A 20,807-nucleotide genomic window follows, 5' to 3' on the forward strand; every position below is an offset into this window, starting at 1 on the left:
TCTTGTCCCGCTTACAGCATTGGGACCACCCTTATCAATGGCCAATAGCATATTAACCCCTCCTTGTCCTCCACAACCAGAGCTCATTATAGTCTGCCGCTCTGCTTTTTTCCATTGCATCTCCTTTGTGATGTGACTCACGGATGGTTTTGCTCTATTTGCCCCATGCGACCGATACATCAGCTGCAGTGGTTCCACTTCCTGCCCCCCCACAGTCATCATTTTGGCTTTTCCCCAGCCTCCAACCTTCCTGTTTCTCTTTTACGTGCTGCCCTTTGGCAACTGCTTGTCCAAAGCCTAGGTGTGGATACCAGAAAATCTGCAACATGATGTATTCCCTGCTGTTTGCTGAAGCTGTGCCTAATGTTCCTTTTGACCTTTAGCTTAGCTTCAAACCCCCATCATCAAGACCACCTGTTTCTACCTTAATATTACCACCCTTCATGTGTATCTCACTGCTGTTGGAATTTTTATTCATCATATGTATCTCCATGTTTGAACTTATCTGCCTCCTTGCTAGCCTCTTGAGCTCCATCCTATGCAAACTCTTAACTGATCCAAAACTCAGCCATTTATGTCCCAGCCCCACCCTACACCAAGTTTTGCTCACCCATCTTTTTCCTCACTGGTTCCCTGTTCCCCACATGCTGATTTCAGGATCGTCCCACTAGTTTAGAAATTCTTCCTTGGCCTTGCTACACTGCCTCTGGACGTTAAGCCATATACTACAGCTCTCTCTATTGAGTCTTGATATTGGCCGCCTTTCCCATCTAGCCCCCAACTCCTCCAGTCCACCTGCAGTGGCAGAAACTGCAACCATCCTTTGCACCATGGATTTTTTCCCTAGATCTTTCCACCTTGTTAATCTCTCTACCTTCAAAAGCCTCCACAAAACAGCTTTCATTTAAATGTCGCCTTTTAAGAGTCACCTCGCCACAGGTGACAAAAGCTTGATCGAAGAGGTAGGTTTTAAGGAGCGTCTTAAAGGAGAGGTTTAGATAAGGAATCCCAGAGCTTGGGGCTTAGGCAGCTGACAGTGGTGGCGCCAAGAAAATTAGTGATGTGCAAGTGTCCAGAATTGGAGGAGCGCAGAGATCTCGGAGGGTTGTAGCGCTGGAGGAGGTTGCAGAGACGGGGGAGGTGGTTGGGTGGGGACAGGGCGGGTATGAGACAATGGAGCGATTTGAAAACGAGGATGAGAATTTTAAAATCGAGGTGTTGTCGGGCCGGGAGCCAATGTAGACAACCTATAAAAGTAAGTTGAAATGATTGGGGGAAGGGTCCTAATCAATAAATAGATGATCCTGAGCGAGCTTCAACTTCAGATGTCACCTGCTGTCAAATATCCCAAGAATGCAAGGATTGGTCCTTTTGATCTGGAGATTCCTTGCAGCTTCTCTCAGGCTTCTGATTGCTATCACAGCCCTTTTGTCAGTGGTGGACTCTAGTCTTGATGTTCGTTTGCTGTTTGTTGCTTTTCAAGATAGAGCTGAGTCAAGCATTTGTAGATCTTAGCCAACCTTTAAATTGTATTGGCGGGGGGGGGGGGGTGTGGAGAGTGTGCAACAAGATCAGTTAATTCACGAGGCATTTTAGAACTTAAAAAAATCTTGAGGGTGACTGTGTTTACACTGTTGTGCCTTTGGCGACCCCATATTCTGGGAGGGTGGTGGTTGTAACCGAACGCATTATTGATCTAGGAGACTTTTCATTTTAACACCTTCCCTGGCTTTCAGCTCCTTCCTCATATGGTCCACCACAAAGGTGATTAGTATAGTGCATATTATAATATTCCCATAATGCTTCATTGACACTCTGGGTATGAACTGTATTTCCATTTATGAAGCTGGTTGTAGGTTTTTATAATGACCTCGGTTGCAGAAATAAAAATTAGTCACATGCGCATGGGTTAATTCTGCACCTTGTTTAAAGGCAGCAATGTTTAAAGTGAGCTCCTCCGGTGGATGAATGCATTTTCCACTGCTCTACTTTCCTTTTCACCCTCAGTGCTTTTAAAAAAAAAAGTAAATAAATTGTGGTGCACACTCATTTGTTTTCTCTTGCCTATAGGACCCACAGAATCACCATCACTAACTTCTGCCTCGGCAAGCATCTAGTTAGCGAGGATGATTTACTGAAAGATCAGCGGGGGAGCCCTGCCTACATCAGCCCTGATGTACTGAGTGGTGAGTTCCCAATTCTGTCTGATTACTAAAAACTGTTGGCAAGGGAGTTGGGTGGGTTGCAGTGTTTAATGCTGTCCGTGTTCCTGCATCAGTGTTTACCGAGTACACTGACATGAGACAGGAAAGCCTTCTCTGGTCTCTACACCCACTGTTATTTTCCTGTTCAATTATTTCAGCTTCTAGTGAAGTACTTCTGTACCGTAACCATATTTATACTCTAACTGCTGTAACAGATGGTATAGCAGTCATGGGGAATGCAAAGAACAACAAATACACCATGTTTTTGAGCTGAAGATGGGTCTTCATTGCAGTTCAAACTGTAATTCATTTATAAATAGTCTTTTTCAAATATTAATTTTATTGACCATGTTAGGTGAACAACTTTTTTTCTAATGTCCTCCTCTTGTCTCCCTGGGGATGTCGGTTGGAAGAATCATAGAATGATACAGCACAGAAGGAGGCCATTCAGCCCATCATGCATGTGCCAGCTCTTTGGTAGAACTGTCCAATTAATCCCACAACCCTGCTTTTTCCCCATAACCCTTTTTTTCCCCTTCAAGTATTTATCCAATTCCCTTTTGAAAGTTATTACTGAATCTGCTTCCATCACTCTTCTGGGCCGTGCATTCCAGATCACAACAACTCGCTGCGTAAAAATTAAAATTCCCCGTGTAACCTCTGCTTCTTTTGCCAGTTACTTTAAATCTGTGTTTCTGGTTACTGACCATTCTGCCACTGGGAAACAGCAAATAAGGAGAAACTGTCAAAACCCTTCATGATTGTGGACACCTCTGTCAAATCTCCTCTTCGCCTTAGTACAAATGCCAGAATGCTGAGGATGCTGGAAATCTGAAATATAAACAAAGTGCTGGAAATACTCAACCGGTCAGGGAGCATCTGCAGAGAAACAGTTAACGTTTCAGGTCGATGAATGTGTCTGCTTTGTTCCCGAACTATCTCCTCTTTGAAGGTCTCAAATTATTGTTCAATTACTGTTTTGCCTACCAATTTCTGATTCCAACCTACCTGGGCCAGCTCCCTTTTCAACTCACTGAAATTAGCCCTCCTCCAGTTAAGTATTCTTGCGCTTGATTGTACCATGTCCTTTTCTGTAACTATTCTAAACCTGACTTCCCCAAATGCTCCCCCACTGAAACATGTTCCACTTGCCCCACCTCATTCCCCAAAATTAGATCCAGCACTGCTTTCCTCATTTGGCTGGAAACATGTTGATCAAAAAACTGTTCTCTCAGTAATTCACCTCCATCTTTGCCCTTTACACTGTTACTAACCCAGTTTATATTAGGAGAAATGAAGTCTCCCATTATCACTACTCCATACTTCTGACAACCTTTTGTAATTTGCTCCCCCCTCCTTCCCACTATTTGGTGAGCTATAATATTCACCCAGTAGTGTAATAGCTCCTCTACTCCTCCATTCTAACCAAATAGATTCTGTCTTTAACCCTCAACTACATCATCCATTTCCAGTGCTATAATAGTTTATTTGGTCAATACTGCCACCGCGCGCCAACTCCCTCTTTTCCCTTCCCTATCTTTCCTAAATACCTTGTAACCAGGAATATTAAGTTCCCAATCCTCCTTCTCCTTGAGCCAGGTCTCTGTTATTGCCTCTCTATGCTAGTCCAAACTTATGCCTGCAGCTCACCAACTTTATTCACCATTCTGCATGCGTTTACGTAGTTGCACTCCAAACCCATCTTAGACTGCCTCATATTTGCTCCCATTTCTGAACTATTGTTTACTCTGGAGCTGTTTGTTTCTCCCTGTCCTCTGTGCACTTTGTTTCTCCATGTTTCATCCTGGTGCCCATCCCTTGCTAAATTCGTTTCAACACTCAACCACAGCACTAGCTAACCTCTCCATGAGGACATTGGTCTCAGCTCTGTTGAGGTGCTACCCGTCCATCTTGCTGGATTGTTGTTGTGTGTGTGCCAGCAGCCCTCCAATACCTCGCCCAGATGGAAATACTTGGTGAGGCCAGAGAAAGTGACAGTAAGCTATTCGACATGTAGAACGTCACAGCCGAGTTTGACCGTGTCCTTGACCGACGCCCACACGCATGAACTTTCCAGTATGGGTCACTGGGTAGTGACTCGGAGTAGGAGCTCGGCTGCTTCCCTTCCAGAAGCACTGAGGGCGGTTGTAGCACCTCATCTCGTGATCAGCTGATAGCAGCTAAACGAGCACAAACTGGAAATAAAACGTGGGATTTTATGATGTGGGCTTTGTGCTGTGCTTTTATCATTTTGTTTCTCGGGATGTGGACGATGCTGACATTTATTCTCCATCCTAGTTGCCCTGAAAACCTGGTGGTGAAAGACCTTGAAGCGATTGTTTTTGCAGTGGAATGCATTGCGAGGCACTCAAATCAACCGTGTAATGTAGAGCTGGAGTTGCATGCATGACAGACCAGGTTATAGTGGCAGGTTCCTTTCCCTGAAGGATATAGGTGAAAACAATCCCGCAGATTGCATGACTTGTTTTTTGTTGTCTTCACCATCTCAACTTACCGTGGTGGGAATTGAATGTACAACCTTTCGCTTGCTAGTCCAATATGCTAGGCAGTGCCTTTATCCATCATGTATACATTTCGAAATTCCGATGTGATGCTGTGTCGTGCATTTACAACCCAAATGGCATCCAGCCTCGTTCTGCTTTCTCTGCTACCATTCTTTATTCAACAATCTTACAAACAGTAACTTAAATCGGAGACTGATTGCACAATTTCTTGCATACTTGCAGTAATGTAACATTCTTATTGGGACTTCATTGAATTCCTGGGAAGTGAAAGCAAATTCTTTGGCAAACGGAGTCCATTTCACTTAATTGGAATGGACTGTCTACCAAAAATATTGCAATTGAACATTTATAGACAAGTGGTTTAATAGCAGTGTGTTTGGGCTGTTCAAATGACAACCAGAAAGTTGTGCTGCATTACTAATATTTTGAATTCGCACAATTCTTGTGTCCCTCCTTTTTAAATCATTATTTGTTCTTTGCTTCCTTTTTGAAGAGGGAAGTAGTTGGCTGTTCAGTGCGTGATAATGCGCATAGGCAGTGTGTAACTTGTTGGGGGAACTCGTGCATTTGAAGCGTGTTTTAATTGTGGCTGCTCGTAGAAAGAAAAGGGGACATAAAATGCACCCACCCCCCCACATAGAAACATAGAAAATAGGTGCACTAGGCCATTCGGCCCTTTGAGCCTGCACCGCCATTCAATGAGTTCATGGCTGAACATGCAACTTCAGTACCCCATTCCTGCTTTCTCGCCATACCCCTTGATCCCCCTAGTAGTAAGGACGACATCCAACCCCTTTTTGAATATATTTAGTGAATTGGCCTCAACAACTTTCTGTGGTAGAGAATTCCACAGGTTCACCACTCTCTGGGTGAAGAAGTTTCTCCTCATCTCGGTCCTAAATGGCTTACCCCTTATCCTTAGACTGTTCCTCATCCCCTGAATACATAGACTCAAGATTTCTAATTGGTCCCTGTTGCCAACGGGATATTGCCTCATGTGGCGATCTTAATGGTGAGTGTCGACAAGCCGTTTAACTGTGGGGGAAAATGTCACAGCCAATACTGATATCCACACACTTAGCATCAGGGATTTCTGGGGGTGAGGGGGAGGCGTGTCTGCTTTTTTTGCCCTGAAACTAAGGTCACTTATGGTGGTCTTGGCACACTAGGTGAGATCAGCTAATTGAGTGCAGACCAGCGAATTGAACCTGGGACCTCTTGCTGTGGCTTAGTACTACATCAGTTAAGTTAGCAACTAAGCAATGGGAGAATGTTGGTGTTTGGTGTGTGGTTATGTAGTCACTCATGTGTTAAATTGGCAGTTTTGGGGCTTGTGGATGTGTTACTGTGGTCGCACAGGATTATAAAGGGATGGAGAATGCAGCGGTGTACCAAGTAGATCTGCCACAGTCAAAGGAAAGAGCAACGATCAGTTTAATAACATTGTGACCTTGCAGGCAAACAGCAGTAACCGGAAAAATAAACAGTTCAGTTCAGAACAACTGCCCAGTGCCGTGTGTATGATAACACAAAGTGGTTGGTATTTAGTGCATAGAGTATCTGACTCAGTATGTCAGCTGGAAATGGGTGTTTCCTGCCAGTTATCTGCTAGCTCAGTCTTTGTGACTCCTAAGTGATGACATGCATTTGAATTTTTTTTTTAAGTCACGCCAATAGTTTAAAAAGCTGGAACTGCTTCCTGGTCTGAAATGTTGTGGTCCGTTGACCTTTCTTGCATTGGTTGGGGGAAGTGGGGTTAAAATGTGATGAAATCCAGGATGATAACCTGCTGTGCTCATGGCAGTGCTGCATTGCAAGTGGGACGGTGCAGTTTCTGTTGCAATTGAGGCCAAGGTCAGGGGCCAAGCCTTTGGTGCACAGGATCACCAAAATTAAGATTGAAAGAGCTAAATGGGGAAATGGTTATTAGATAATGCCAAGTTTGGGCTTCAAAAGTGAAGAAAAGGGAGAAGGAAAGTCTGAAGTTGCTCAGTTTGGAAGTCCTGGGCAATGATGACTTTGAGTCAGAGATGCTGCAACAGGCCTTCATTTCAAAACTGTCTGGACACAGATAGCACTGAGGATATCAACTGGAGAGAAGACACTTGTGGGGAGGGGGAATGTATGAGGAGCATGGAGTAAAGTCAATCCAGTTGTGCAATCCTGGTTAGAGAGGCATTGGCAGAGGTGTAAACCGGTTGCCAATGGCCTCAATGTTGTGCAGTACAGGGAAATGGGGAAGAAAAGAGGTATGATGTAATTTTTTTTGATTGTAGCATAATGTACATACTTGCAAATAAGACTTTCTATCCCTCTTTGAGGCTAAAAGTAAAGAGGGTCTTCTGCGTCGATCATATCCTCTCCTAGTAAAGCAAACCATTAAGTTCCAATTGCTGGCAACTGTTGCTGCACTCCTCCAGTGTTGTTTAAATGGCAATCTCCCTTCATAACGGCAGTCCAAGCAGTCGCTAATGATATAATCTGAGATTGTCCAGCAGGATGGGTATTTTAGGGGGCGAGGGGCACGTGAGGGAGGAAGAGATTTAAAGTCAGCATAGAATGCGAGGACTGAAGTCTGGAGCGAGAATTGCCATTGAATTGTGTCACACTGGATGAGCAGAGGAGCAGCGAATAGGGATGAGAGTTGAAATGAGAGAGAACACAGATCTCTTGGAAGTCAGCTGAAATTAAGATCAAGATATTGGTGAATCAAACCTTCCGAGGATTGGTTTTTCTTTTGGGAATTCGAGGATCTTCACTGGGTTTGTATGCTGATTAAAATGTTGCTGTCTCGCAGTTTTATGTTCTTAGAAATGCTATTGATGCAACACCACTTTGACCAGCAGAAAGTGAGACCCTTTGTCCCTCCCCTCGGCCCTCACTGTTTGAGTATGTGAATATTAAGTCAGCACCTGAGCGTAAGCTCCCTTTTAAATGAAGACTACCCACTTCCTGGTTTGTGCTGTAACGTCCTCTGAGGTGGAGACCACAGATAAAAAGCCAACATGAAATGGTCTGGTTCATTTAAAAACAAAACTATCTTCTGAAGGGTAGACTAACCAAAGTGAATGCAGCAGCAGTCGAGGACAAGGAACTGTCCAAGTCTCGTCTCACTGCATTTTGAATGTGCTAATGTCTCTGGTATCATGCCGGGCATGTTATTCTTAGCACACCCTTTTGAGCTATTTTAAAATGTTATTTTTAAATAATTTGGTCCTATCGGCTGATTGTCCTTTGAAGTATTTTGGCTTTACCCTGCTTGTCGCAACTCGGTGAGCTATCTCTTTTAGTCCCCTATGGACTGCAGTAGCATCGCTCCGCTAACCTTTCCTCATGTCGCATCCGCTTTATATTTAGAGACATTTTGTTGCTTCTCTCAGCATGGTTGCTAATTCATATCTGTACTTTCTATACCTTGGTGGTAGCATGATACTCCAGTGTGTTCAGACCTGGGTAATAAAAGCCTTGGGCAGCATGTAGTCCATTGTTCTGGCCTTTATATCTTAACTTTGTTTTTTTTTCTAGTTGTTTCATCCTTTTTTAAAGAATAATTCTTGGTGGTTAATTTTCTGTGCTCTGAGTGGTTCAACTGTTTTAATGTAGTAGAATGTAGTTTTTCATTGATGCCTTGTGCTGAACCAAATTAGCAGGCATTTCTCATGATTTTTACTTCCAATTTTCTTCCCTACTGGTGAATGGTTCCATGAGGTCTGGCTACTTTGTCAAGTGGCCATTTGTAATTCTCATTGATTTCGAGGTGCTGTCCGACTCTTCAGCTGTGGGAGACAGCATAGCCAAGCAAGATCCTGTCTTTGTGCAATATCCATGTACCCTTCCCAGTATGAGTAATTGGATATTGAATTGAGGATCAGCTTTGCAGAATTCAGTACCATGCAGGCAACCTGCCGTCCTTGCCCAATCTCGCCTCCAGTCCCACGCCAATAAGGCTGACTCTTAATTGCTCTCTGAAATGGCTGAGCAAGCCACTCCGTTGTATCAAAGACAGACTACAGCAGTTCATGGTGATGGCCCACCACCATTTTCTCAGAGAAACTAGGAATGGGCAGTAAATGCCAGCCTTGCCAGCAACGCCCACATGTCGAATGAATAATGAATAAAAACACACACCAATTCGAGTTCAAGAACCAGCTGCAGACTGAGGCATCAGTTTTTCGTGAACCAGTTGGGTTTTTTAAGACAATTCGACAGCTTCATGGTTACCTTTACAATGGGATTTGACCCCTCATTCTCTGGGTTACTAATCCAATAACATAATCCGTACATTACCATACCCTGTTATAAATTGGGGGACATGTTATACATGTACAAAATCTGCATTCAGCAAATAGCCTGTTGAAATAACATTCATTAGCATTCAAAAGTCTGGTTTGCACAATGTATTTTTTTTAAATGCATCCAGCAATCCTTTTATTTGTGCTGTGAAAAATAACATTTTTCTTTGAAATTGTTGGGAAGTCGAGAGGGAGGCTATCTGTGACAGTAGATATTAATGGACATTGGTCAGTTCCAATTGATTGCTGCCTATATGGTGTAGCACTGATCCCCGTGTCCATAGGGACAGAGCTCCTGTAATATAGCACACACTGCTGGCTCCCTTGCTTTTTCCCAGTATTCAATGATGTGGTTCTCATTTTATCCACCTCCATAGGATCAAAGTCTGAATTAACTCTTGTATTTTGAATCCTAATCTTCTGGTCCTACATCAGGCACTCAGCCGACCAATCCACTTGACATTGGCAATGGCTAAAGGAGGAGGCATGGGGATTGCTTGTTGATGATGAGGGGGTGGTGTTGGTGACGAGAATAGATGATTGCAAATTGGCGTAATTGTCTAGGCCCACCAGATGATTGCAGAGCGCACTTGGAGGCTGTGGACCAGGACGTGATGCAAACATGGATGTAACAGCTAAATGCCGAGGAGAGAGGAACTACCCTCAACATCAAGGCAGCGTTTGGCCAAGCGTGATGCCAAGAGGTCCTAGTGAAACTGAAATCATTGAGGGACGAAGGGAAAACCCTTCAGTGGCTGGAGTCAGTTGTCACAGAGGAAGGTGGTGATTGTTTGAGGCTGCTCACTGCAGCTCGAGGGCATCACTGAAGAAGTTCCTCAGGGGAAGCATACTCAGCATAACCATCATCAACTGTTTCACCAAAGGCATTTCTTCTGTTGCACGGCCGCGAGTGAGGCTGCTCATTGATTCAGTTCGGTCTCTGATAAAGCAACCCACGCCATCTTCTGCTGGATATGGGCAACAACCAGGTAACATTCACAGTGCCAGGCAGTGACTCTCTCCAACAAAAAACCCATCCACCTCTTCCTGACTGTCAATGGCCACCAGCATTGAAGCCCTTACCATCAACATCTTGGGGGTGATGATTGACGAGGTTAGTGGGCCAGCCACATCAACAGCCTGGTTAGCCAAGTACACTGTGGCTTTGTTTCTGAAATTTGAATCTCCAGTCAGAATGCCTGGCATGGGGAGGGAGAGTGAAAAATAAAACCCAACTGCCACACACAACAAAAATCACTCTTGGGAATGCGCTGTTTGTGTTCACATATTGTTGAGCTCTGCTCTGTGCTCTTGGGTTTCTGCTCGTCGGAGCACGAACTTAGCCTGTAAAGGAAAATGAGCAAGAGCACACGGCTTATTCCTCACGTTGGCTGTTTTTTTGATGCTGGTCCATTTCTGTTCTCTGAATGACCTATTTGATTCAGTCTCGTTTACCTATCAGAAACTCAGCAAAATGGGCCAAGATTTTTCAATCTGGACTTTAATTCGATACTTTTACTTTATAATAGAAAATTTGAGATTTCACCAATTTTTTTCGACTATTAATCTACTGAAGGTTCGTTGCAGAAAAGATCTTAGTTGATTATGAGCATTTGGATTTATTAAACCTGGTACTGGTTTAGCGATATAACCTTGGCAGCTGCAATGTGCAAAGCAACAAACACAGTGCTGAATAAACAAGACCTCACACTGAGCAATTTGCGAGCATGTGGAAATAGTTGGTTACCTCTACATTGCTTAATCATTCCACACGGCGCTGCACTTTACATCTTGGTTTTGGCTGGAGCTGTAAAAAGATAACTGCTTTCTGAGCAGGAGTTTACTGGGGAAATTAATGGTCTTTGGACAAGCTGCTCTTGGAGTTGTAGGATCCTGGCGCGTTTCAGATAAAGCTTCTGTGTATCCTTTTTATTTTTCCTGTGTATTTTGGCAAAAATTTGAATTGGTAGTAATTGTACAGTCACTACAGTAAGTGGATCGAACATATTTTTTCTCTGATGACTTTGTGTAGATTCTCTCTCCGTGTGGAACTGAGCCAGCAATACCTGAAGGCCCAGAGTTCAGTCCCTGGTCTGTGCTCACTTAGTTGATCTCAGCTGGGGTGAGAAGTTGAGATGCTACAGTTAGCCTCCGCTCCTGTGGGTCCTGTGGAAACATCGGCTGCAGCTCCCATTCCTGATTGCTGAACACTGCTGGGCAGTGTGGATGCTGGGTAAGCAAAGGATCCAATTCTGAGTAAAACGGCTGGCCTTCACTCACTATCCTGGCACTCTTACAAAAGATGGTCAAATGGGTCAGTAACCAGAGGGCTGCTGACACTCAAGGGACCATACTCCTAACAAGGAATCAACAGCTTCATAAGAGATGGCGAGATAACTACATAGATGATATAGAATGTACAGCACAGAAACAGGTCATTCGGCCCAACTAGTCTATGCCGGTGTTTATGTTCCTCACTGGCCTCCTCCCACCCTACTTTATCTAACCCTAGCAACATATCCTTTGAATTCCTTTCTCACTTACCTACTTAGATTCCATGTAGAGAAAAGAAATGCTATTTTCAACTTTTATTCCCCTCCGTGAATATGCATAGTGGGTTAAACTTTGAATTGGGGAAGCAACATTCTACAGCTTCAACTAGCTGTAAGGGAACACTTACTGTCTTTCCCTCTTTCCCCCACTGTAGCACAAAGATGCTGAATTTATGGTTGCTATCTTAAGCATAGCCGGTCATAATTGGCTATTTTGAACTGAAACTAGCATAAGATGAGCAAATATTAGTTAAGATGTTAGCCTTCATCTTAGTTGTGGGGTACTGCCCTACCTTCTATTTACTGACATTTTAAATATGTCAAACACATTTTGAAACTCAAAATACTGGTTTTAAAGGTTCTGTTTTGTTTTCCATTGTCATCACAGAAATGAGTCAGCAATTCACGTGCAACCTCTCATGGTGCTGAATAGATCCTTTACAAACCGCAACACCCCTCACTGTCCCTGAATTTACTGCATTAATTTGTATCTGCGATATAAAGTGTCATTGGTATTAAATTGCAACCACTCATTCCTGCCCCAAATTTTTGAATGGCATGTGATCTTCCTGTCTAAAGCTTCTGAAAACAGCTTGCATGTACCCCTGACTTTCCTTTGTTCCTGAACTGTTAATGTTAAACCACTATTGCTGCTGTTCCACTGTGTTGTATTGATTGCTTCCCCACACCCGAGCTGCTCCACCGCCTTGTCCATTTTTGATGCACCTTACCCTCTTTATTTCCATCTCTTCCTGTGTCTATTGCCCTTAAACCTCCTCATATAAATGCCCCCTGGCCCCCAAACTTATTTCCCCCCATTGATCAGGGCGGAATCGTGGCTTCCCTCTGCTTCTAACTGGGCATCCTTCACCATGCTCATTAGTGTCATTCTAACTTAAAGCCCCGCTGACTCATTTATTTCCCTCGCCTGCCATGTTCCCCTGAGGGAAAATTTCCATTTCCTCTTCCTGTGCCTCTGCCAACCCAATCCTCAGCACGTCTTGACTCGATCTCCCACTATACATCATAGGCAGTCCCTCGGAATCGAGGAAGACTTGAGTCCTTGGGTGGCTGAACAGTCCAATACAAGAACCACAGTCCCTGTCACAGGTGGGACAGTCAGTCGTTGAGGGAAAGAGTGGGTGGGACTGGTTTGCCGCATGCTCGTTCCGCTGTCTGCGCTTGGTTTCTGCATGCTCTCGGTGGTGAGACTCGAGGTGCTCAGCGCCCTCCGAAGATGCACTTTCTCCACTTAGGGCGGTCTTTGGCCAGGGATTGCCAGGTGTCAGTGGGGATGTTGCACTTTGTCAGGGAGGCTTTGACAATTGGAGGGCCAAAGATGAGAGGTGTCCTTGTAATATTTCCTCTACCCACCTTTGGCTCGTTTGCCGTGAAGGATATGCTGATGGGGTTAAGCGAAGAAGATAGGAGGAGGCTCGTGTGGAGCATAAACACTGGCATAGACCACTTGGACCGAATGGCCTGTTTCTGTGCTGTAAATTCTATAATACTGTGCAATTTTTGCAAGCCTGTGTTCCCAGAGACCAGTGGGAACAGCAAACTCTTGAGGCAAATTCAGAATGCATCTGTTCAAAATGAGTGCTCACAAGCATATCACCTGCATTTCTGCACCAGTTGAATGAACAGTCCTCCTCGTCAGAGTTTATCATGGACAAATCTATTTTGGGTGTGTATTTTGCATAATAGCATGGAGTTGTCTACACGAAAGAGGCTTGAAGGTAACAGGCCTGGCATGATTTCAGCAGTTTCAGATTAAGAATTTAATTGGGACAAATTTTGTTTCCATTTGTGCCAGATATTGTTTTTTTTTCCTGCATTGGACACGCCCAAAAAATCCATCTATTGAAGCTTTGAGTTAAGTGCTTGAGGCGTCTTGTGTTTAAATTCTGTTCTTGTTTTGGGAGCCATTTCGAACATTTCTTTCTCCTGGAGAGGGTATAAGGAAAGACTGTCATCAAGTGCAAGGAGATCTTGGACTTCTTCGTCACTGAGATTGAGACATCCGTTCAGACTGCATTCATCGCCTCCTCTTCAAAAAAGCCCAACCTCTGACCCCTCGGTCATTGCACACTACCACCCCATCTCCAACCTTCCTTTCCAAAGTACTTGAACGTGTTATCGTTGCCCAAATTCTTTCCTGTGACTCTCATCTTTGACCCTCCAATTGTCACAGCACTGAAGCTGCCTCACTCGGTCACAAATGACATCCTTTGATTGTGGTGCATTATCCCTACTCGTCCTCCTCGACCTCATGCAGCTTTGGCCTGCTGACCAAACCATCTTCCTCCAAAGCCTCTCCTCTGTTGTTCCGTTCAATGGGACTGCCCCAGCCGGCACCTAGCTCTACCTCTCCAGCACTTCTCTCGAACCCCTGCACTGCCTCTGTTCTTGGACTGCTTCTCAGTCATCCAGTCTTGGTTCATTCATTTTCTGCCAGTTAAACGTTGAGCAGACTGGCCATTTTCTTTAGCTCTCACCAGAGTCAGTAACCTTGCCACTGATTCCATTCCCCACCTCTTTTCCATTGTCTCTGGCTGGACCCACCTCAACATCCTATTAGACCAAGAGCTGAACTTCAGATCCCATAACTTCCTCTTCATAACTACTTCCACCAACATAACATAGCCTGCCTGCAACTCTACCTCATCCCCAGCCTCCACTATTTTAATGCTCTCCCATTCTCCATCCTCCTTAAACTTCAGCTCATCAAAAGCTCTGCCTGTATCCTATCTCCGACTTTGGTCTCCTGTGCTCCCTGCTGTTTGCACCCCTATCGGTGCCCATGCCTTCATCCGCCTAGGCCCGATGCTCTTCTCTCCCTAAACCCCTCTGTTTCTCAACCCCTTTGTCCTTTCTTAAGACCCTCCTTAACACCCAGCTTTTTGGCCACTCCTAATATCTGTGGCTTGGTGTACATGTTTTGTCTTACTACACCTCTGAAATGTTTAAGAACACTTTATAATGTTACAGGCGCTATATAAATGCAAGCTATTGGTAGGCTGACCCCCTCTCATTTGTAGCCTCTAAGCTGATTTTTGCAACCCTTCTTAATAATCATCATTATATCAGTACCTGTACTACAATGGTGAACTTTCTCTCATTCCTCCTAAGCAGAAAGTATGCTCTGCTAGTCATTCGTCCTTCCTGCTTGCCCAATGTGTTAACCAAGACTCGTATGTTGACTGAGTCATTTTTCCCATGACCTCAAAATTGTGGGATCTCTTGTCTCCACCATAATTTGGTGTTGCCTAACCACTAATTGTTTTGCCCTGTCTCGTCCAACCTTGGGTGGTGTCTTGCACTTTGGGATTTGGCTGTTCACCTCGGTTCTAAATAATGAAAGTAGTCTTGCAGTATTGTTTTTTGCATATATTAGTCTGTCTTTTAATACTTAATTCATGGGATGTGGGTGTTGATGGCAAGGCCAACATTTATTGCCATTGAAAAGGTGGAGGGCCGCTGATTGGAACCGCTGCAGTCCGTGGGGCAAAGGTGCTCCCACAGTGCTGTTAGGGAGGGAGTGCCAGGATTTTGACCCAGCGATGATGAAGGAACAGAGATGTATTTCTAAGTCAGGATGGTGTGTGATTTAAGGTGATAGAGTTCTCATTTGCCAGCTGCCCTTGTCCTTCTCAGTGGTAGAGGCTGCGGGTTTTGGAGGTGTTGCCCAAGAAGTCTTGGCCAGTTGCTGCAATGCATCCTGTAGATGGTGCAGCCATGGTACGTCAGTGGTGAAGCGAGTAAATGTTTACCGTCTTGTTTAGAAGGAGTGAAATGTAATGTTTGCCTGCATATATTGCAGCAATCCAAAAGTGATTTATTGTTTGAGATGATTTAACAATGTTCACACCGCCACCCAGCTTAGTGTCATCTGCAAACTTGAAGATATTACACTCTATTCCTTCATCCAAATCGTTAATGTATATTGTAGAGCTAGGGTCCCAGCACTGAGCCCTGCGGCACTCCACTCGTCACTGCCTGCCATTCTGAAAAGGACCCGTTTATCCCGACTCTCTACTTTCTGTCTGCCAACCAGTTCCCTATCCACGTCAGTATATTACTCCCAATAGTATGTGCTTTGATTTTGCACAACAATCTCTTGTGCGGGACCGTGTCAAAAGCCTTCTGAAAGTCCAAATACACCACATCCACTGGTTCTCCCTCGTCCACTCTGCTAGTTACATACTCAAAAAATTGAGTGTTGCTTAAATGCAAATATGTTTTTCTTGTAGAGAAGGGTATCTTTTCATGTCTGACTCCATGGGCCCAAGTTTTGATCCGCGCCTAGAATGGCGTAGTCCTGACCTGGATGCCCATTTTTTGCGCCACAAAGTGCGCCTAAAAAAACCCTCCGTATTCTCCACCTCCCTGCAGGTCCTCTGGCCCTCGGCGTAGGGGGCGGAGCCAGGTCCCTGCGCTGAAAACAGTGCTGGGAGCTCTGCACATGCGCACTACAGTGGGCACGCAAGTGCAGTAGCTCCAGGTGCCCGAAACTGTGTGGGAGGGGCCCGAAGCACGCAGCCCCTAGCCCTGGCCGAATGGCCTCACTGGGGCTGCGTGAATAAGGCTCCTCCCATGGCCAGCTCCTGCTTCCTCCCGACCCGACTCGACTCCCGCTTCCCGCCCCCCGCCCCTGGACCAGATCCGACACCCGCTCCACCCCCCGCCCCTGGACCGGACCCGACACCCGCTCTCTTTCCCCCTCCCCCCCCACCCCCACCGCCTCCGGACTGGATCCGTCCTGATCTCCCCCTCCCTCCCTCCCTCACTCCCTCCCCCCGAACCGAACCGACCTCCAACCCACCACCCCCCGACCCGACCCAACGCCACCTACCTGTAAATCTGGTGCTGGGGATGGGCCCTGCTTGAAGTCTCTGGCCCGGCCCGTTCAGCCTCCCTCCCCCCCCCAATCTCCTTTCCCCCCCAATCTCCTTTCCCCCCCAATCTCCTTTCCCCCCCAATCTCCTTTCCCCCCCAATCTCCTTTCCCCCCCAATCTCCTTTCCCCCCCAATCTCCTTTCCCCCCCAATCTCCTTTCCCCCCCAATCTCCTTTCCCCCCCAATCTCCTTTCCCCCCAATCTCCTTTCCCCCCCCCGATCTCCTTTTCCCCCCCCCCAATCTCCTTTTCCCCCCCCCCAATCTCCTTTTCCCCCCCCCCCAATCTCCTTTCCCCCCCCCCCAATCTCCTTTCCCCCCCCCCCAATCTCCTTTCCCCCCCCCCAATCTCTTTTCCCCCCCAATCTCTTTTTCCCCCCCAATCTCCTTTTCCCCCCCAATCTCCTTTTCCCCCCCAATCTCCTTTTCCCCCCCAATCTCCTTTTCCCCCCCAATCTCCTTTTCCCCCCCAATCTCCTTTTCCCCCCCAATCTCCTTTTCCCCCCCAATCTCCTTTTCCCCCCCAATCTCCTTTTCCCCCCCAATCTCCTTTTCCCCCCCAATCTCCTTTTCCCCCCCAATCTCCTTTTCCCCCCCAATCTCCTTTTCCCCCCCAATCTCCTTTTCCCCCCCAATCTCCTTTTCCCCCCCAATCTCCTTTTCCCCCCCAATCTCCTTTTCCCCCCCAATCTCCTTTTCCCCCCCAATCTCCTTTTCCCCCCCAATCTCCTTTTCCCCCCCAATCTCCTTTTCCCCCCCAATCTCCTTTTCCCCCCCAATCTCCTTTTCCCCCCCAATCTCCTTTTCCCCCCCAATCTCCTTTTCCCCCCCAATCTCCTTTTCCCCCCCAATCTCCTTTTCCCCCCCAATCTCCTTTTCCCCCCCAATCTCCTTTTCCCCCCCAATCTCCTTTTCCCCCCCAATCTCCTTTTCCCCCCCAATCTCCTTTTCCCCCCCAATCTCCTTTTCCCCCCCAATCTCCTTTTCCCCCCCAATCTCCTTTTCCCCCCCAATCTCCTTTTCCCCCCCAATCTCCTTTTCCCCCCCAATCTCCTTTTCCCCCCCAATCTCCTTTTCCCCCCCAATCTCCTTTTCCCCCCCAATCTCCTTTTCCCCCCCAATCTCCTTTTCCCCCCCAATCTCCTTTTCCCCCCCAATCTCCTTTTCCCCCCCAATCTCCTTTTCCCCCCCAATCTCCTTTTCCCCCCCAATCTCCTTTTCCCCCCCAATCTCCTTTTCCCCCCCAATCTCCTTTTCCCCCCCCAATCTCCTTTTCCCCCCCAATCTCCTTTTCCCCCCCAATCTCCTTTTCCCCCCCAATCTCCTTTCCCCCCCCCCCCAATCTCCTTTTCCCCCCCCAATCTCCTTTCCCCCCCCCCAATCTCCTTTCCCCCCCCCCAATCTCCTTTCCCCCCCCCCAATCTCCTTTCCCCCCCCCCAATCTCCTTTCCCCCCCCCCAATCTCCTTTCCCCCCCCCCAATCTCCTTTCCCCCCCCCAATCTCCTTTCCCCCCCCAATCTCCTTTCCCCCCCCCCCAATCTCCTTTCCCCCCCCCCAATCTCCTTTCCCCCCACCAATCTCCTTTTCCCCCCCCAATCTCCTTTTCCCCCCCAATCTCCTTCCCCCCCCCCCCCAATCTCCATCTCCTTCCCCCCCCCAAATCTCCTTTCCCCCATCCCCTCCCCCCCCCAAATCTCCTTTCCCCCATCCCCTCCCCCATCCCTCCCCCCCTCTCTCTCTCTACCCCCCTCCTCCCCCTCCCCTCGCTGTCAGAAACACAGACACTGAGAGACAGAATGAGAGACACACAGACAGACAGAGAGACAGAGACACACTGAGGGGGGCATCCCAGCACGCTGTTGGAGGGCTCCCGGTGCTGCAGTCGGTAAGTAGAAAATGTTTTATTTATTGATTTAAAAAAAAAACATTTTCTTATTAATTTTTTTGATTGATTTAATGGTTGATTTATTGATGATGGCTCTTTATTTGTAAAACTGAAGTGTTTAATGTTTGTAAACTTCCCTTTAAACACCCCCCCCCCCCCCACCATTCGTTACGCCTGATTTGTAACCTACGCCTGATTTTCTAAAGTGCAGACAAGGTTTTTTTCGAGCGTACAAAAATCTTCACTTACTCCATTCTAAGTTAGTTTGGAGTAAGTTTTCACTCACGAAACTTTGAAATCAGGCGTAAGTGGCCAGACACGCCCTCTTTTGAAAAAAGAATTCTGTTCCAAAGTGAAACTGTTCTAACTGACTAGAACTGGAGCAAACTAAATGACGAGAATTTTGATTTCTAAGATACTCCGTTCTACACCAGTTGCTCCTAAAAATCAGGAGCAAATCATGTGGAAACTTGGGGCCCATTTCAGCAGTTTCATCGAGGCCAAGGATGGGTAACATTACAACAGTGAGCAGTCAGGCACTGTACTATACCTTGCACTGAGGGCTGATGCGACATGCTTGAATTCAATGTCTGCATTGAATTGAGGATGAGATGAAAATTGTTTTAAGAGGCGAACCAAATCTTTAGAGCAAGTGATCTTTGGCTACATTGCCACCTCCTTGCAGCACTGCAGAGTTGCAGGGACCTGGAACCAGATTGTGTGACGCCCGGGTCTCCTGGGTGATGAATGACGTGTGGGATTCATGCAGCAGTTACTTTAATATGTAAACATTTCATAATCAGTCAACTGTTCAGGCCTTGAATAAGTGGCTTTAGCCAAAGTATGTTATTTTGTATGTGTCTTGTTTTTCAGGCCGACCATACCGGGGCAAACCCAGTGACATGTGGGCACTAGGCGTGGTGCTCTTCACTATGCTTTACGGACAGTTCCCATTTTATGACAGCATACCTCAAGAGCTTTTCAGGAAAATCAAAGCGGCAGAATACACCATCCCAGAGTAAGTTTGGGGGGGGTTTGCAGGTTCTTCTTTGGCTTAAAAATTACCGTGGGCACTTGATATAAGTGTGTGTTTTTTGTCATTATTTTTAATCCTAACTTTCCCGTCCCCTGGATGTTGATGGTAATCAAGGATGCGGGCAGCTAGATTGAATGATTTTTAGGCTGGGGGATGTTTTATGGAACATGCTCTCCAGATTTTTGCTATATTTCACAAGTCACTCGAGCACTATCTCCTGTCGGGAGTGGCTGTATTGCAAATGGATCATTTAACTGGAACCTTCAGTCATTAGTAAACACCAAAGTTCAGGAGATTTAACCAAATTCAAATATTGGAACCTTTTTTTTAAATGCGGCTAACAGGAGTCTGCTTGTTCACACCACAAGGTTTTCACCGATGAAGGAAGCCATTTGGCACATCACAGTTCACCTATGCAGAAAGACCTTAATGCCCCCTCATTGCAGCATCCAACCTCAGCTATTCAGGGGATTTTGGTTCCACTGTTCTGCCTGGGTGTCCAATCCATGTGCTGATCATCCCTTGTGAAGCACTTCATGATATCAGTCCTAAATTTGATCTTTTATTAGTTTAAATCTATGTCATCATGTTTTACTTTGTTTAATTTAAAATAACTTTCTGGATTTACCTTCTCCATAGTGTTAAAAATCTTGAACGTTTCTAAGATCACCTCTCCGATGCCACCCTTCAAGGCTGAAGAGCTCATGTTTCTCTAATCTGAGGTTTCGGACTGGGGCCAATTTCGTGCTCTTCTCTGCACTGCCTCCAGAGCTTAAATATCTTGGTGACCAGAACTGGACACTACTCGGTGTGGTGTGACCAGAGCACTGTACACTGAGCACGAGTTTCTCAGGCTTCTACTGTACTATTTTGGCGATATAGTTCAACTTTCTGTGGTCTTTGCTGGATGCTGTGCATTGGTTGAACATTGGTGAGCGTCACGTTTCCGAATACTCCAGGGTCTCTCTCAATTCAGCCGTAGCTATTTCTCCCATTGTTCTTTCCCATCTGTGCCACTTTGCCATTGTGACACATCGAGCACAAAATCCGAGCCTTTGATCTGTTCTCCCTTTATCAACGTTTGTTTTTAAAAAGCATTCTCATCCGGTTCTTTTTGTCAGTATTTTAATTTGTAATGTTGTGGAGGTGTTGCTGAGCCTGACGGTGTGAGGGAGCTGAAATGAGCAGCATTGCTGAACTGCCCAGGAGTGAGGCTAGTGACTGCAACTCTGCTGCTGCTGACTCAGTTACCTCACGCTGGCTGGGCTCCGCAATGGCCCCATGTTAGTTTTTTGGTTATTACTCACTGTTTAAACCAGCACTACTCAAAACAAATGCAAAGGAAGACCCGTGTTCAGAATTCTTTCAAAAGTGCTTCCACTATTAAAAATGATTTTGAAAATGTTTTAAATTTT

The 20,807-nt window shown here is 46.0% G+C and overlaps 1 protein-coding gene across 1 annotated transcript in view; it reads left to right on the forward strand.

Moving 5' to 3' along the window:
- The window catches only part of stk40 (serine/threonine kinase 40), a 78,412-nt gene that overhangs the window by 45,926 nt on the left and 11,679 nt on the right, over positions 1–20,807 (forward strand). Inside the window, exons 6-7 of the mRNA XM_070898717.1 lie at positions 2,071–2,186; positions 19,230–19,374. Coding sequence (XP_070754818.1) covers positions 2,071–2,186; positions 19,230–19,374 — 261 coding nt within the window. The remainder of the gene's footprint in view (positions 1–2,070; positions 2,187–19,229; positions 19,375–20,807) is intronic.

Source organism: Pristiophorus japonicus, chromosome 14, assembly GCF_044704955.1.
Source record: "Pristiophorus japonicus isolate sPriJap1 chromosome 14, sPriJap1.hap1, whole genome shotgun sequence".
Lineage (NCBI taxonomy): Eukaryota > Metazoa > Chordata > Chondrichthyes > Pristiophoridae > Pristiophorus > Pristiophorus japonicus.